At 35.8% G+C, this 17,114-nt stretch overlaps 3 protein-coding genes across 7 annotated transcripts; 1 reads left to right on the top strand and 2 right to left on the bottom strand.

Annotated features, from left to right (window-relative positions):
• Positions 1–2,478: 2,478 nt before the first annotated feature.
• apobec2b (apolipoprotein B mRNA editing enzyme, catalytic polypeptide-like 2b) lies at positions 2,479–6,780 on the top strand. The gene is made up of 2 exons (XM_067371118.1): positions 2,479–2,914; positions 5,290–6,780. The coding sequence occupies exons 1-2, from the start codon at positions 2,619–2,621 to the stop codon at positions 5,822–5,824; spliced, it is 831 nt and encodes a 276-aa protein (XP_067227219.1). The 5' UTR covers positions 2,479–2,618; the 3' UTR covers positions 5,825–6,780.
• Positions 6,781–8,099: 1,319 nt separating this feature from the next.
• oard1 (O-acyl-ADP-ribose deacylase 1) lies at positions 8,100–10,372 on the bottom strand. Of its 4 annotated transcripts, none has more exons than XM_067371121.1 (6): positions 10,143–10,372; positions 9,865–9,934; positions 9,465–9,633; positions 9,326–9,384; positions 9,082–9,194; positions 8,100–8,755 (listed from the first exon to the last, which is right to left on the bottom strand). In XM_067371121.1, the coding sequence occupies exons 2-6, from the start codon at positions 9,877–9,879 to the stop codon at positions 8,653–8,655; spliced, it is 459 nt and encodes a 152-aa protein (XP_067227222.1). In that variant the 5' UTR covers positions 9,880–9,934; positions 10,143–10,372; the 3' UTR covers positions 8,100–8,652. The 4 variants fall into 4 exon arrangements, with proteins under 4 accessions (XP_067227222.1, XP_067227224.1, XP_067227223.1 ...); XM_067371123.1 differs by having other exon boundaries at positions 9,865–9,903; XM_067371122.1 differs by having other exon boundaries at positions 9,865–10,372.
• Positions 10,373–13,565: 3,193 nt separating this feature from the next.
• On the bottom strand, positions 13,566–16,742 carry guca1b (guanylate cyclase activator 1B). 2 transcript variants are annotated; one of them, XM_067371120.1, is made up of 5 exons: positions 16,254–16,742; positions 14,816–14,956; positions 14,454–14,603; positions 14,044–14,158; positions 13,566–13,829 (listed from the first exon to the last, which is right to left on the bottom strand). In XM_067371120.1, exons 1-5 carry the CDS (start codon positions 16,263–16,265, stop codon positions 13,702–13,704), a joined length of 546 nt encoding a protein of 181 aa, XP_067227221.1. In that variant the 5' UTR covers positions 16,266–16,742; the 3' UTR covers positions 13,566–13,701. The 2 variants fall into 2 exon arrangements, with proteins under 2 accessions (XP_067227221.1, XP_067227220.1); XM_067371119.1 differs by lacking the exon at positions 16,254–16,742 and having other exon boundaries at positions 14,816–15,060.
• Positions 16,743–17,114: the final 372 nt, after the last annotated feature.

Genomic DNA, 17,114 nt, shown 5'->3' with positions numbered 1-17,114 from the left:
AAGGACATTCAATCAATACACTCAATTTCCAACAGATTTATGTGCAAGGCGGGGCGGCACTGCTGCAGTGCAGATATAATGAACATTTGTGAGTGTTTGTATATGGGATGTGAATCCTGATTTCAGTTTCCAATGTCTCAGTAAGACTACAGTATATTCTGGGCAAAATTGTACATGCAATTGCATTTTCTATTTGTGCACACGTAATTTACAATGCCTGCCAAATTTCAAATGGAAAAGCAAAGCCCATTTGACATTTAATTTCCAACATTCGTGCAGGAATGGTACAGCCATATTGAAAAAGCAGTGGCAGTGGCAATTTCATTTCCTCACTGTCACGCTCCCTTCTTGCCAAACCTCAAAAGAAATTGCAACCCTGATGTAATTACAATCTCTATGCCAACAAAGGATGCCTGTCAGTCATTTGCTGTGGATGTGATGTGTAGGTGTGTTTGTGTGGTAAAATGGTCAGTTTTATTTGCTATGAAAATAACATTTAGAACTGGCATGGGGCGTGACTAGACTCCAACATCAGGGCTGAACACAACATCCATTTTAAATATAGATGTACTGTGACCTCATTAAGTCATCCCAGTTAAACTTACATATAACGTATTTCAAGCCATTAAATTTGAAATATTTCCAGTAGACAGGAACATTTGATATGACAAATGTAGGCTAATGTTTAATTCATTTAAAAACTATTCTCTTTTAAAATCCTTTAATAACTAATATTGGATAAAATCAAATAAGAACACGCTGAATTGACTAACTGGCTAGCTTTAATGAGCCATTTAAAACTGAACATTAACACAGTTATAAAAATGGTAAGGATTATTTTACTAGCATTGAAACTCTGAGTTTATCATTATCAATAATACTATATCATCTAACAATCCAGTGGTCGACTTGAAAACAATTACATTTGCTTTGCTACGGGATAGTTGTGTCACTAAGTAACTCGCAGATCCAGTGAATTTGTGTGAGTGCTTAAAGACTCGCATGATTTTTACCACTTTAAAATAAAAGCTCAGATACACCAAGTAAATTTAATTAGGTTTTCTGTCCTGCTATAGCCATAATGATGAAAAAAGAAAAAAAATCTGACCACAGAATACCACCAAAATGGCAGTTATTCCCACAATGCACTGTGGTTATCGTGAGTTTCATCTGTCAAAGGCTAATAAAATGGTACAATCAACGGTACAATTCAGACACCTGTTTGAGTTCAGGGGAGGTGAGATAGATAACATTGTATTTTACACAATGTAGTGTACACCTACTTTTATAACAGACGATACATGACCCAACACTTCAGCTATACTCACAGATCTATGTTTAAAAAAATCAAACATTTCTGTTCTTGGGATGTGTTCTATGTATTTATACAACCTTTATAGCAATATACTTTATATTTGACTCTTAAAATAAATACCCTAGTCATTTACCTGCTTTTTATGATCAATAACCATTGTCAGAGGTGTGGGACTGCTACTCTTGCTGCAGTATATATTATGTGTATACTATGCACATTCTGTTAGAGGACCCAAATGACATACTACATTTGCTAAAATGTGAAGTAGGCTAACAAAACCTACTGCATCATAATTTCTATTGTTATGGATGAACCAGAATATTAGCCAAAAGATGCTTGGCAGATTTGTGAAAATAAACATGTATATTTGATGATAATTTTTAACAAGGAATAGTTAAAAATTATATAGAAACACCTTCTGTTTCACATACTATTTTTCAAAAATAGTAGGCAGTACACAGTGTATACTATGCAGTATAAAGTACAGTAAGTAGTATTCTGAACATAGCCCAAACAATTGTACTTTCCTTGGTTTCCCAGCTCTGGCAGAGGTTCAAAAATGCTGACAGGGAGGGAACTAGTAATGACTTGAATTTTTAGAGTGGGTACATCCGCAGGAGTCTAACCTTAAAATACACTGTTTTTCACATCTGCGATGGTTATCTTCTAGAAAGTGACTCAGTTCCTCCAACACAACTCAAGTATCTCCAGACGCAGTTTGCTAAAGGGTCAGTGAGTGTGAAAAATTGAGTTCTTCAGGGACTGGCCAGTACAGTGTTGACCTTTAGGCAACCTTGATGTGAGGGTCGTAAGGGCCTAAACTGAATGGCATTCACTATGTGAAGAGACTGAGTCATTCTGAACTCTCTGCCAAACTACAGTTATTAATAAACTGCCTGTTGTTGGTGTGTGAACAGCAATAATATCCTGATCAAAAGGGGAGGGAATACCTGGTTATATACGTAGTTATATGTCAATGCTCATTACATATTTGAAACTGAGCCGGGGGGAAAAAGGCTAGTTTAAGCACATGTTGATCAAAATTGGGCGGTGTTGTGTTTAAACAATGAATGTATGAAACCCCCCTCTTCATTATACTTTGGCCTTTTTATAGCATGGAAACAAGAGAGCAGCTGCCCTTCAGTCTCCCTCCCTTGTGCAGTCTATGACCAGCTCCTGTTTGTGACAGTGAGTTATCTTTATCTTCATCTTTAACTCTCAGACTTAGGAACATATTCAGGCTGTCATCTCTCTTACTCACACGCTCCCATCTAGCAGACTCATTGCATCGCACAGCAAAGTCATGGCAGACAAAAAGGACAGCAAGACTCCCAGTAAAGGCATTCTGGTGAAAAAGAAAGAAAAGAAAGTGGAGAAAGTAGAGAGTAAACCTCAAAAGGAGAAAGAAAAGAACAAAGTTAAAGATGAAAAGATGGCAAAGAAGCCGGAGATGCCGGAGAAGACCCCAGAAAATGAGCAAAAAACTGAGGAGATGCCACAGGGAAATGGGGAGATAGCAGAAGGAGCCAAAGGCCCCGTCAAAGATGAGGAGTTTGAGCTGGAGCCCATGGAGCTGCCTCCATTTGAGATCATTGTAGGGTACGTCAAACAGCTTTGTACCTTATTTACCCCAAAATGGTTCCCAATAGTAGCTTAAGGGTACTTATTCCTACTTTAAGGTAGTAAAATACAGCTTTAAGGAGTACAATATTTTTAAAATTCACAACAGCATGGCATAAATGTGACAAATATTGCATTTCATTTAATATCAAGGTAGCAAAATTTCTCTAAATAACATTGTACATAAATATTCACCCTTGAACTGTTTCACATTTTATTACAACAGCATGGATGCCACCACAATCTATTTTAAGATTACTTTGCTACATGTTTAAAAAACACTTAAAGGGTTAGTTCACCCAACAATGAAATTTCTGTCATTTATTACTCACCCTCATGTCGTACCAAACCCGCAAGACCTTCATTCATGTTCAGAACACAAATTAAGATATTTTTGATAAAATACGAGAGGTATCTGATCCACACATAGGCAGCAACGTCATTGCACCTTTCAAGGTCCAGAAAGGTAGCAAAGACATCGTTAAAATAGTCCACGTGACTACAGCGGTTCAACCTTAATGTTATGAAGTGACGAGAATACTTTTTGTGCACAAAAACACAACAAAAGTAACAACTTTATTGAACAATTTCTTCTTTTCCCTGTCAGTCTCCTACACCGTTGACACAGTGAATGCAGTGCAGCGCTTCCGTATTCTACGTCAGAGCGGCGACTCGACATTGGACGAAGCTGTTTACGCGAGCAGCTCGACGCATGCATGTGATGCTGAACACGGAAGCACTACACTGTGTTTACAACGTGAATAGCTAAGGAGAATGACAGGGAAGAGAAGAAAAGTTGGGGGTTTTTTTGTGCACAAAAAGTTTTCTCGTCCCTTCATAAAATTACGGTTGAACCACTGCAGTTACGTGGACTATTTTAACAATGTCTTTGCTACCTTTCTAGGCCTTGAAAGGTGCAATGACCTTGCTGCCTATGTGTGGTTCAGATACTTCTCGTATTTCATCAAAAATATCTTTGTGTTCCGAACATGAACGATGGTCTTACAGGTTTGGAACGACATTTTCAATTTCATTTTTGGGTGAACTAACCATTTAAAATACATTTTAATAAATGAAAACTTTATGATAGATAAGAACTTAATGAAGTATTTATCACTCTAGAAATAATACTTAGTGAGATCACCTCTGACAACAGATAGATCTCAAATTTCATCATGCTGGGTAACATTGTGAACTAGACCAGTGCATGGCATTGCTTTAAACCCCAGTGCTTTTTGGATTTTTTTCTTTAGGATTTATCTGTGTGCTATTCAGCTTAATCCATTTCTCTTTGTGTCTTTATAATTTTTCCGGACCCTGCCAAAGACTATAGGCCTATCCCTAATCCATATTGCTTTCGGCACTTTATGACTATTATGTGGACACCGCCTACTAATTAGCAGTTTCACTATTTCAGCTACACAGCATATAATCTGCAATTTCCTTAAAGATTCACAGGACCAGAGAGCTCAGAGATCTCTAACATGGCACTTCACTAATGCAGAAAAACTTGAGTGACCTGAAAGCACACTGGAATGAATTGCTCTCATGTTTGAATGGGAGCAAATCTTCACAAGCATGATCCCACTTATGGAAAATACTTCTCTAAAGAGTGGAATCTGTTAGAGAACTAGTTCTGGTTTTGAAGTTCAATGTTCTTCAAGCACATATGGGTGTACTGTTTAGGTGGCCATTGACTTTTAGTTATGTAAAGGCCAAAAGTTCAGTTTTGGTCTTATCAGACAATCGGTTCTTCTCCCAAATATCACAAATAATAATTTTTTATAAAATCTAGAGTTTTAACAAAGAACTCCATACAAGTCCATTAACTCCTTTTGAGTTGGTGTAGGCCTTTTAGTGGCCACTCATTCCAAGCAGGAACACTTCTTGCAAAAAGTTAATGGACTCATTTTGTTCTTTAAGCTGGATTTTTCTGAAAATCAGAGCCAGTCTGAAGATATAAATCAAAGTGTATGAAGGGCACAGACTTGATTTCATTCAGTCTGAGAATGTGTTTGACAGCACATTTGATATTTTATAACATACATTATTTTCATCTGTTATGTCTCCTAGCAGCGAGGCGCATGTTTCTACATGAGTTTGTTGTGTTCGGAAGAACTAGTCTAGTGCGTGATCCTCGGTCTTTTATGATGCCCAGTTTTTCTCTGTAACCATTTACAAAAGTGCATGATTCCTAGTGTTTTAAAATTGGTTTGTGTAGTGTATTCCAGCTTTTACTTTAAACTAAGTCTAAGTCTTAAGCATTGTTTGCTGGAATTCTGCTGAAATCAGAAAAGCTTATAAAAATTGTCAGGTATTACTTAAGACTCCAAATGTCCTCCTTCTTCCCACAGAGACAGAATGAACCCCACCTTCTTTAAGTTCCAGTTTAAAAATGTGGAATATTCTTCCGGGCGCAATAAGACCTTCCTGTGCTACCAGGTAGACATTCAAGGGGGCGCTACAGAGACAGACGGCCTTCGTGGTTACCTGGAGGACGAGCATATGGGTTCACACGCTGAAGAGGCCTTCTTTCAACTGGTGCTGGCCTATTACGACAAGTCACTCAACTACACAGTGACCTGGTACACATCCTCGAGCCCTTGCGCAGCCTGCGCCGCTAAGCTTGTCGAGATCTTGCGAGCACGCAAGTCACTGCGCCTTAATATCCACTGCTCCCGTCTTTTCCAGTGGGAGGAACCAGAGATACAGGCCGGACTTCAGGCGCTAGCTGGGGCGGGATGTAAACTACGCATGATGAGGCCTTTGGACTTTGCGTATGTTTGGTCTACTTTCGTTGAGAATGAGGAAGATAACTTTACACCCTGGGAAGACTGTCAAGATAACTATGATTATTATGATGAGAAGTTGTGTGATATTTTAAAGTAGGATAAGGAGCCGCTTCTGGCCTGTGATTAAGATGGTTTAATACAGCCTATGAACTGCCTTTAAGGAAACTGGTACTTCAAAGCCAATTATTACAATCACCCTGTCATTTTAGCAGCTTTGTTTCCTCTCTCAGCACTGCTTCTCTTGTAACATCACATGGCCGATTTTACATAAGTTTATAATCCAAATAACAATCAATTCAAACTACACTTACACAGTATTTAGTGAGGTATCCAAAGGATATCCTACACTCTTAGAAAAAAATGTGCAAAAATTGTACATTTAGTGTTGGGGAAAGTTACAATGTTGCGTTACTCCCTAAAAAGAGTAACTAAACCTAGTTAGTTTTTAAGGAAAACGATGCATTTTTGCTTTACTTTTCCTCATCTGGGCTGAGCTTGCTTGGTTGTTTTGTTAATAACAAAAAAGTTCTATTTTTGGCAAATGTAAAGGCCCTTTCACACCAAAACTAAGCCTCGGGCTGAAGGAAATGCAAATTTGAGCCTGAACAGTAGAGGGCACAGTTCAAACAAACCTTTCACCTATGCTGCCGAAGAGAGTTCAACACTCTTACTTCAGCAATAATAATAATAATAATAAAAAAGAAAAGAAACAAAAATGTGATGTTTATCTAAAGTCATTTTTGCTTATTAGTATGGTTGAATTGAATCATTGAATGTCTGCAGCAAAGACATTGGTTAATACAGTGAGAATAAATACAAAATATATGTGTAATTTTACACATTCAATTATTGAAGCTAACTTGTGTTACTTATTTGAAAAATTAACTCAGATATTTTTTTTTTTTTATAGTAATGTGTTACCTTACTATTTACTTGAAAAAAGTAATCTGATTATGGATTTCGCATTACTTGTAATGCATTACCTCAATAGTGACAACAGCTTGTCCCTCAAAAAACAGCTTTGTACCTTTTTTTACCCATGAAAGTTCATAGTAATACCTTAAAGGATTAGTTCACTTTCAAATGAAAATTACCCCAAGCTTTACTCACCCTCAAGGCATCCTAGATGTATCTGACTTTCTTATGTCTGATGAACACAATCGGAGAAATATTAATAAATATCCTGACACATCCAAGCTTTATAATGGTAGTGAACGATACTGAGTATGAGCTAGATATTTTACTTCATAACTTGTTAAATATGGATTTTTTTTTTTTAAACAAATGCATCGCTTCACTTCAGAAGTCCTTTTTTAAACCCCCCGGAGCCGCGTGGAGAACACGTTTATGATGGATGGATGTGGATGGAGACACTTTCTTTAGCTCATACTCGTTTGGTAACGCTTACTACTATTATAAAGCTTGGATGCATCAGGATATTTATTAATATATCTCTGATTCAGAAAGAAGAAAGTCATGTACACCTAGGATGGCATGAGGGTGAGTAAATCTTGGGGTAATTTTCATTTGAAAGTGAACTAATCCTTTAAGCATATGTATTGCTACTCTAAACTATAATGTACTAAAATGCACCTTTTAGGGGTCGATAAGCCAGTCTTTTAAGGAACAAGCTGTTCTGTAAATTTGAAACATGGTTTTCTGACAGTGTATTCCTATTTTATGGAGTAAAATCTTTAGAAGCCATCTGGGTGTAATGAAAAATCCAAGCATGTAACCCATATCAGTTCATTCTAAGTATATTCTTGTTCAAACCAAAATATAGTTTGCAAACATCACGTTTAAATATTCTAATTTTGTCTTTTTAAAATATTTTCTTTTTATATTTTGAAATGGGATAGTGCAAAGTGGTGTAGTGAATGGCCTTCTTGTATGTTGCAATAAACGTGTTAATTTCCTATCATGAGCATAATCTCATTGACAGCAGTATAAAGGTATGATGCATTTCAACGCTGCTTATGATATACTGTCAGTGGATCAAATCCGCACATTTTAGCTTCGTCTCATTTCGAAGGCTATACACACAGGTCACATTTGTTTCCAAAATAAGAAAGAAACAACATTATGCCACATAAGGAATAACAGTAGGTTTTATAATGGTTGCTTCTCTGAAATGAGAGAGCCTTGATGATGTATGCGGCTGACTATTGCGACCTTTGGAGGGCACAGCCTTCGAAATGAGACACATGCTGAATTTAGAACTGCATACTACTCTTACTATTTCTGCCATAGAAAGATATGGAAAAAGTAGAATGCTAGTTTGCTGTTTTGAATTAGGCAACAACTTTTGAACGTCACCAGGAACCACTATACTAAAGAATCAATTGGAAATAAGAATTTCAGAATAATGGTGAATGGGTCATTTCATAGTGCATTTATTTTTTGGTACAATAGTGATATTTTACTGGAAATATATAAACTTGAAGGCATAACTTATTAAACAATATCTTCATTTTGAGATTCATACAATGCAATGAAACAATGAAAATAATATTATTTTATTTAATTATTATTATCATTTCCTTTTGAGGATCATTTCTAAATTATTTTACCGAGGTAATCTGTGGCAATCTTGAAAGATTTGAAAAGTTTAATAGAAAGAAATGCACCCTCTAGTGGTGAAAAGAACATCCATTCGCTTTAGAGACAAAACATTAGGATGAAAAACAGTGGATTCTAATTTAGGAAAGAAACTTATCAAATCTAAATTCTTAGCATATAACTAGAACAGTCTTTAGAAGTTTTTTATTATTATTAATTTTACATTCTTTAGTGCTTATATTTCCCAGAACAAGACTAATAAACGCACCATACAGTACGTTGTGAAATTCCATTGGAACAAAAAGCAACCCTTTGACCATTCTTTAAGAACGTTTAAGAAATAACGTGTTTCAGACCTGCCGTGGTCTAGATAGTGTACACAGTGATGGAGATTTTTGTGTCCTGGAAGACTTCTGTAATAATGGAAGACACATTTTCCCACTCCAATTTATCCAGACCACAGCCAATCCTAGCAAGAGAAAATGACATCAGTTACTGCAGTCCATTCTGCAGAACAATATATATATATATATATATATATATATATATATATATATATATATATATATATATATATATATATATATTTTTTTTTATAAAGACAAGTCCAAAATTAGTATTTAAAAATGCAATTATCAAGCTATATTTGAATATTGACAACTGAAAAATAATTTTTCATTGTTTAAATAATTTAGGTGTAATCATATTCAAAGTAATTACATTTAAAAATCAATATCTGCATTTCAAAAAAAAAAAAAAATGCTTTTATTGCGACTATTAAACCTGTCAGTTTACCGAGGCATGGATATACTGTTAACGCCATTGGCCAAGCAGTGTTCTCTCATAGACACAAGGCTCTTTTTGAGAATGTCATAGGTGGGTTTTTGGTTGTACTTTTTCTTTGTGATCTAGTGCAGAAAAAAGGTGAAAAAGGTACGTTTTGAATAACAAAAAAAGAGAATGTTGTAAGTCAGAAAACTCATCTGATTTTGTAAAACATAGAACAGATGTGAATTAAAGTGGCTACAAGCCATCTTACCAGGTAATACACAAACCGACCAGATCTTTCAAGGACTGCACATTGCCCAGGTTGCTTCTCTACAGAAAAGAGAATAAAACTGAGAACCAAATGCATGTTATATTTGTTGCACTTGTCAGTAATGATAATTCACACTCACTCTGAGCCTGAAGCTCCTCAACTCCATGAAACTTCTTCTTGAAGAGTACAGCGATCCCTGCTCCCATGCGGCAGTCCTCACTGATGCAGTGCGCCAGGGCATCGGTGGACGGACAGGTGAACAAATCTCCTCTCATGTGGAGCAGACGCCATCCTGTGATGCACGGGACCTGCAACAAATGAGGAAGACCACAAACCCAATCATAACATAAATTACTCCAGTGTCCTGACTAATGAATTAATTCAATCTCTTCTGTATCACAGCCACACTGAAAACTTGTTCTTATTATATTAGTCATTTTGAGGATCATTTCTAAATGTTTTTGCAATCTTTACACAGATTTGGAAAGTAAAAAAGTAAGACTACTCAAAGTTACTCAAAAGGAAGACATAAGCCGTACCTTCATCTTGTCCATCTTTGAATTTGAGCAGGGACTTCCCTGTGGGTTTAAATTTCCATAAACTCTGTATCTAAAATGTATTACAAGCTTACAGTCAATCACTACCTCATGAAACTACAAAAATCATTGTTTTGACTGACAGAAAATGCAATTAATGGTTATTTAAAATTACAACACCAACACCGTGACAAGCTAACATTTACGAAGCACTAATGTGTTAAAGAGCCACTGGTTAGATACGTTATGTTCTGGCTAGAGCTGGAGGTCTGATAACTTACCTCAACAATAAAGCTGAATGTGTGTTTTGTGTCCCTTTAAACGTTCATATAGTTCGAGACAATTACTGTAAATAAAGTAACTAGAAAAACAACAAAAACACAGGTTTCACTTTGGCTTCGAGTTCGGGTTTAAATTCATTATATTGAAAGGCTTGAGTGCCATCTAGCGTCAGGGAGTAAAAGAGCATCTTGTTTATATATCCGGGGAGGGACATTGAAAGGCTGTTAAAAGCTGGTGGAAGTTAATGACAAGGTTAATGAAGGTCAAAAAGAAATGAAGTAAATATTTAAACCCCAAACAAACCTCTTTAACGTACGCACTTGTTTTTTACTTTAAATAGTCTCATACATCAAAGCATTCAAAGGTTATAACAATTGCACTACAAGAAATCTTAGGCTTATATTTTATAAAATGCATAAAAAATAATAATAATAACAACAACAACCGTTTGACCATTCTTTAAGAACGGTTAAGAAATAATTTTTATACATGCTGAACATTTTAGTTCAATAAATGTTATTTAATATTTAAAACTGTTGTTTAAAATACTTGTGTTGCTGTAGCACCATTGATATTAAAAAATAGTGACATTTGTGTAATAATTGACAAATGGTGACAACTGATGACATCTTGAAATAAAAGTTATTTGCAGTGAGGAGATAAAAATATTTTACAGGATATTTTAATTAATTAAAACATGCTTTTTGGAGGCCCTTCGTCAGTGATGTTATGATGATAATTTAATTATAACATGGTTTCAACAGAACAGTCTGCATATTCTTCGTAATGCTGTTACAGTAGAATTACAATCCGAATTCCGTAAAAGTTGGGATGTTTTTTAAATTTGAAAAAAATGAAAGACTTTCAAATCACAAAACAATGTTCCTCAACGTCAAATAGCAAATCTCATCATCTACAGTGCATAACACCATCAAAAGATTCAGAGAAGCTGGAGAAATCTCTGTGTTTAAGGGACAAGGCCGAAGACCTTTATTGGATGCCCGTGGTCTTCGGGCCCTCAGACGACACTGCATCACTCGTCGGCATGATTGTGTCAATGACATTACTAAATGGGCCCCGGAATACTTCCAGAAACCACTGTCGGTAAACACAATCCGCTGTGCCATCTGCAGATGCCAACTAAAGCTCTATCATACAAAAAGGAAGCCATATGTGAACATGGTCCAGTAGCGCCGTCGTGTCCTGTGGGCCAAGGCTCATTTAAAATGGACCGTTTCAAAGTGGAAAAGTGTTCTATGGTCAGACGAGTCCAAATTTGACATTCTTGTTGGAAATCACGGACACCGTGTCCTCCGGGCTAAAGAGGAGGGAGACCTTCCAGCGTGTTTTCAGTGTTCAGTTCAAAAGCCAGCATCTCTGATGGTATGGGGGTGCATAAGTGCATACGATATGGCAGCTTGCAAGTTTTGGAAGGCACTATGAATGCTGAAAGGTATATAAAGGTTTTAGAGCAACATATGCTTCCCTCCAGATGACGTCTATTTCAGGGAAGGGCCTTGTGTGTTTCAGCAGGACAATGCAAGACCACATACTGCAGCTATTACAACAGCATGGCTTTGTCGTAGAAGAGTCCCTGCCTGCAGTCCAGATCTTTCACCTATAGAGAACATTTGATGCATCATTAAATGAAAAATACGTCAAAGACGACCACAAACTCTTCAGCAGAATATATCAGGCAAGAATGGGACCAAATTCCAACATTAAAACTTCAGAAACTCATGACCTCAATGCCCAGACGTCTTCAGACTGTTTTGAAAAGAAGAGGAGATGCTACACCATGGTAAACATGCCCCTGTCCCAACTATTTTGAGACCTGTAGCATCAAATTTGAAATGAGCTAATTTTGTGCATAAAATTGTAACATTTTAACAGTTTAAACATTTATGTTATCTATGTTCTATTGTGAAAAAATATTGGCTCATGTGATTTGAAAGTCTTTTAGTTTTCATTTTATTCAAATTTAAAAAACGTCCCAACGCTACCGGAATTCAGGTTGTAATTAATAACCATTGATTATATGTAACACAACTAACAAAAATGCATGTCACCAAATTGTATTTAACACAATAGCGGGAGATTGTAAGAAATGAGAAAAAAGTGAAATTAATAGTATATTTATTGTATGATTGACAAGTTTTATTTTTGAGAAATGTACAGATGCAAATACTTTTACAATTGTGGCCTTCAAGAGACTCCAGTCTTTACAATATTCATATATTTACAAACATCACATATGCCCATTTGAATCTGATGGTTGTTATTTATTAACTGAGTAATACGCCACATAAAGTAAAACAAACACACCTCATCTGCAGAATAATAGATCAATATTTAAAGTGAGCTGTTCACAGATCCTAGCAACAAAATTGAAAGAAACAATAAAGAAACATAAATACATATAAATACATGTACAGTACAGTCCAAAAGTTTGGAACCACTAAGATTTTTAATGTTTTTAAAAGAAGTTTCGTCTGCTCACCAAGGCTACATTTATTTAATTAAAAATACAGTAAAAACAGTAATATTGTGAAATATTATTACAATTTAAAATAACTGTTTTCTATTTGAATATATTTCACAAAGTAATTTATTCCTGTGATCAAAGCTGAATTTTCAGCATCATTACTCCAGTCTTCAGTGTCACATGATCCTTCAGAAATCATTCTAATATGCTGATCTGCTGCTCAAGAAACATTTAATTTGTACAATTGTACAAAATATTTGTGTACAATATTTTTTTTCAGGATTATTTGATGAATAGAAAGTTCAAAAGAACAGTGTTTATCTGAAATCTAATCTTTTGTAACATTATAAATGTCTTTACTGCCACTTTTAATTGATTGAATGCATCCTTGCTGAATAAAAGTATTCATTTCTTTAATTTCTTTTCAAAAAAATAAAAATAAAAATTCATACTGACCCCAAACTTTTGAACGGTAGTGTATAACGCTACAGAAGCTTTGTATTTTAGATAAATGCTGTTCTTTTGAACTTTCTATTCATCAAGGAATCCTGAAAAAAAAAAAAGTACACAACTATTTTCAACATTGAAAATAATCATTAATGTTTCTTGAGCAGCAGATACATATTAGAATGATTTCTGAAGGATCATGTGACACTGAAGACTGGAGTAATGATGCTGAAAATTCAGCTTTGATCACAGGAATAAATTACTTTGTGAAATATATTCAAATAGAAAACAGTTATTTTAAATTGTAATAATATTTCACAATATTACTGTTTTTACTGTATTTTTAATTAAATAAATGTAGCCTTGGTGAGCAGACGAAACTTCTTTTAAAAACATTAAAAATCTTAGTGGTTCCAAACTTTTGGACTGTACTGTAGATAGAATGAATTCTGTTAGTCAAAATGGGAGATAAACACTACTAGGTAAAAAAAAAAAAAAATGATATATATAATTTGTACTGATGACTCAAGATTCATTAACCATGACTAAAACTGAAGTTGAGAAACTATCCATATGTTGGTTAAGGGGTAGGCTTATGTTAAGGGTTGTTTTGGTGAATATGGAGTTCAGAAGTTGGCGCTGCGCCGTCTCTGTTCATTGATCCATTCCCCAGGGTTCACGTCCATTTGCAGCATCTTCATGACCCACTTGTCACGTCGCGCCCCGTCAATGAACTCATCCAGAGACAACTCCCCTGTGGACACGGGACAGAAACTCAGCATCAGCTGCTTTATAAAGGCTGCCTTTAAGCAGAAAGCTCGACTTTCTCCCACAGCTTAATTAATTATTAACATCAATGAATTCTAAATATATATATAAATATATATATATATATATATAAAATGAAGAAAAAAGACTAGTGTTTGGCTAGCCTGTCTAGAAAAATATTGAATCATAGTAGGTGTTACCATCTCCATTCTCATCCACTAGCTCAAATATTCGGTCCACCACCTGATCTGGGGTCAATAGGTTACACTCTTCATCAAGTTCACCATGGCAGGCTTTCTTTAGTCGGTAGATTGACTATAAAAGTAAAGTAAAGATGCATATTTTAATCATAAAAGCATATATGTCTTCTTTACAGTGGTACTAAAAACTATTATAGCATCTCAGCACACAAATGTCCTGCTATCACAGAGGACCTATGGATTAATCCCCTGTAAACATCTCACTTGTAAGTTTAAATGTCAAGGTGAAACCAGACATGAAATTGTATGCAAATGCTTTTTTCTTATGTAAACCACTGAAGAATTGTAATCTTAACCTATGTTTAAGTCGGTCTGATTGACAATCGGAAAAGGACACAAGGGATGATTACCTCCACAATCTCCTTGAGCTCCGTTTTGTCGATGCAGCCACTGCCATCTTTGTCATACATTTTAAAAGTCCATTTCAGTTTGTGCTCCAACTTTCCTCGCAGCACTAGATTCAAGGCTGCAACATATTCCAGAAAATCAATAGTGTTGTCCTATGAAAAAAATGAAAGAGAAAATAGGATTGAACTGTCACAAATTCTGAGAATTCTAAGAAGTATAGATTACATATGCCACAGGAATATACAGTATATTATATAATTATATTATGTTGTTTTTGAGTGTCAAGTATTTTCTACACAGTCTCCTCTAGAGAGTGTTTGTTTATGCCTACTTTTTGTAAGTTAACTGAAATTGAATCACTTACCCCATTTTTATCAAAAGCACGGAACATGTTTTCTATGTAATCTGCCGCTTCTGGGTTTTCCGTTACACCGAAGAAGCTCTTGAACTCGTGCATGAAGAGGGTTCCGCTCGGACATTCCACCACAAACTTTTTATACCACTCCTGCAGTTCTGCAACATCAATTTCTTTCTCGTCAGAATCATCACTGAGTCGCTGCCCCATCACGAAAGATGGCAATAAAAAACACAAGCTCTGCTTCTCAACAAAAAATGTCCATGATCACATCTGGCAGCTTCACTTTCCTGGAGCTGTCCCTGATCCAGACATCCCAAAAACCATTTAAGCCCCTCAAAATGATGATACTGAAACACTGAAAATGTTTGATTTAGGATACAAATATCCCCCTTTAAAAATATCAGAAAAACCTAAAGTTGAAATTTTCAATATTTACCGAAGTGTAAAAGTAACCTCAACCTTTCAGCGAAGGTGCTCTACTGGCTTGGGATTCAGCACAAGGGCTATTTTGGATCACATGACTACAAGAGATTATTCATATCAATCCATGTCTGAATCAATTAGCTTGAAACAAGATCAAGAGCTTTTATATAATTCAACATTTAGTACACAGACCATTCCATTCCTCAGTTCAGGTTCAAGAGCTCCCTGAGGGTCTCATGTCAGAACATTAAACATGATCTGAATATTTTTACCTTTTCAAATTAAAATAATTTATGTTTAAGGCCACAAAATACTACAGAAAAATTCTTCCATTTCATCACTGAAAATGGAATAAGTGAAAATGCTTGTAGACATAGGGGTCCCAGCTCTGCAGGTTTAAAGGTGCCATCGAACTGAAAATTGAATTTACCTCGGCATAGTTGAATAACAAGAGTTCAGTACATGGAAAAGACATACAGTGAGTCTCAAACTCCATTGTTTCCTCCTTCTTATATAAATCTCATTTGTTTAAAAGACCTCAAAAGAAAAGGCGAATCTCAACATAACACCGACTGTTATGTAACAGTCGGGGTGTACGCCCCCAACATTTGCATATGCCAGCCCATGTTCAAGGCATTAGACAAGGGCAGGCAGTATTAACGTCTGGAGCAGCACAGCTGGATCATCAGACTAGGTAAGCAAGCAAGGACAACAGCGAAAAATGGCAGATGGAGCAATAATAACTGACATGATCCATGATATCATGATATTTTTAGTGATATTTGTAAATTGTCTTTCTAAATGTTTCGTTAGCATGTTGCTAATGTACTGTTAAATGTGGTTAAAGTTACTATTGTTTCTTACTGTATTCACAGAGACAAGAGCCGTCGCTATTTTCATTTAAACACAACTTCATTCTTTATAAATCTCTCCAACAGTGTGTAATGTTAGCTTTAGCCACGGCGCACCATCAAACTCATACAGAATCAAATGTAAACATCCAAATAAATACCATACTTACGCGATTAGACATGCTGCATGACGAACACTTTGTAAAGATCCATTTTGAGGGTTATATTAGCTGTGTGAACTTTGTTTATGCAGTGATAGAGTCGAGAGCTCGGGAGGGGGTGGAGAGTGTGCGATTTAAAGTGGCCGCAGCATGAATCGGCGCATTTCTAATTATGCCTCAAAATAGGCAGTTAAAAAAGTTTATTAAAAAAAATCTATGGGGTTTTTTGAGCTGCACCTTCACGGACACATTCAGGGGACACTTTAGACTTATATTACATCTTGTAAAAAACGTTCGATGGCACCTTTAAAAAATACTCTATATATTTAAAATAATAAATGTGGTACATTAATGATATGTTAAGTAATACAGAAGGCAGTTATGTCTACTAAAGCTATTAATCAAAGTTATGTCACTAAAATGTTAGGAAATCTAGAATTTTTACATTGGGGGTCCTTTGTTTGGCTGAGAGTCTAGATGTGGAGGGGGTCCCTGGATCCAAATGTTGAAACCCCTGCCTATATACATCTTGATCACTCAATCCTGTGAATCATTCAGACAATCTGAGTCATAATCCCTTCTGCCCTCTGCTCTTACTATTTATAGTTTTACAAAAATAGGATCTAGAGAAGTCTGGCCTAGTTCATGAGGGAGGTGCACTTTGTCTGGACGCATACCACTTCAGACCACAGTGAAAACTTAAATCAAAATGGTTACACTCTAAAAAATAATGGTTCTTCATTGGTATCTGGTTCTATGAAGAACCTTTAACATGCATGGAAACTTTCCATTGCACAAAAAGTTCTTTACAGTGGAAATTCCTCGGATTATTAAAATGTTTTTCACACACACACACACACACACACACAC

This window comes from Chanodichthys erythropterus, chromosome 20, assembly GCF_024489055.1.
Source record: "Chanodichthys erythropterus isolate Z2021 chromosome 20, ASM2448905v1, whole genome shotgun sequence".
In the NCBI taxonomy this organism is placed as follows: domain Eukaryota; kingdom Metazoa; phylum Chordata; class Actinopteri; order Cypriniformes; family Xenocyprididae; genus Chanodichthys; species Chanodichthys erythropterus.
This window is presented reverse-complemented; position numbering and strand designations above follow the sequence as displayed.

Coding starts and splice junctions, on each gene's coding strand:
- apobec2b (XM_067371118.1), top strand. CDS start 2,619: ATGGCAGACAAAAAGGACAGCAAGACTCCCAGTAAAGGCATTCTGGTG. Junction 2,915..5,289: donor CCATTTGAGATCATTGTAGG/GTACGTCAAACA, acceptor TTCTTCCCACAG/AGACAGAATGAACCCCACCT.
- guca1b (XM_067371119.1), bottom strand. CDS start 15,016: ATGGGGCAGCGACTCAGTGATGATTCTGACGAGAAAGAAATTGATGTT. Junction 14,159..14,453: donor AGCTCAAGGAGATTGTGGAG/GTAATCATCCCT, acceptor TTACTTTTATAG/TCAATCTACCGACTAAAGAA. Junction 13,830..14,043: donor AGTGGATGAGAATGGAGATG/GTAACACCTACT, acceptor CCGTGTCCACAG/GGGAGTTGTCTCTGGATGAG.
- oard1 (XM_067371122.1), bottom strand. Junction 9,385..9,464: donor TGAGGAGCTTCAGGCTCAGA/GTGAGTGTGAAT, acceptor TCTTTTCTGTAG/AGAAGCAACCTGGGCAATGT. Junction 8,756..9,081: donor AACAGTATATCCATGCCTCG/GTAAACTGACAG, acceptor TTCTCTTGCTAG/GATTGGCTGTGGTCTGGATA.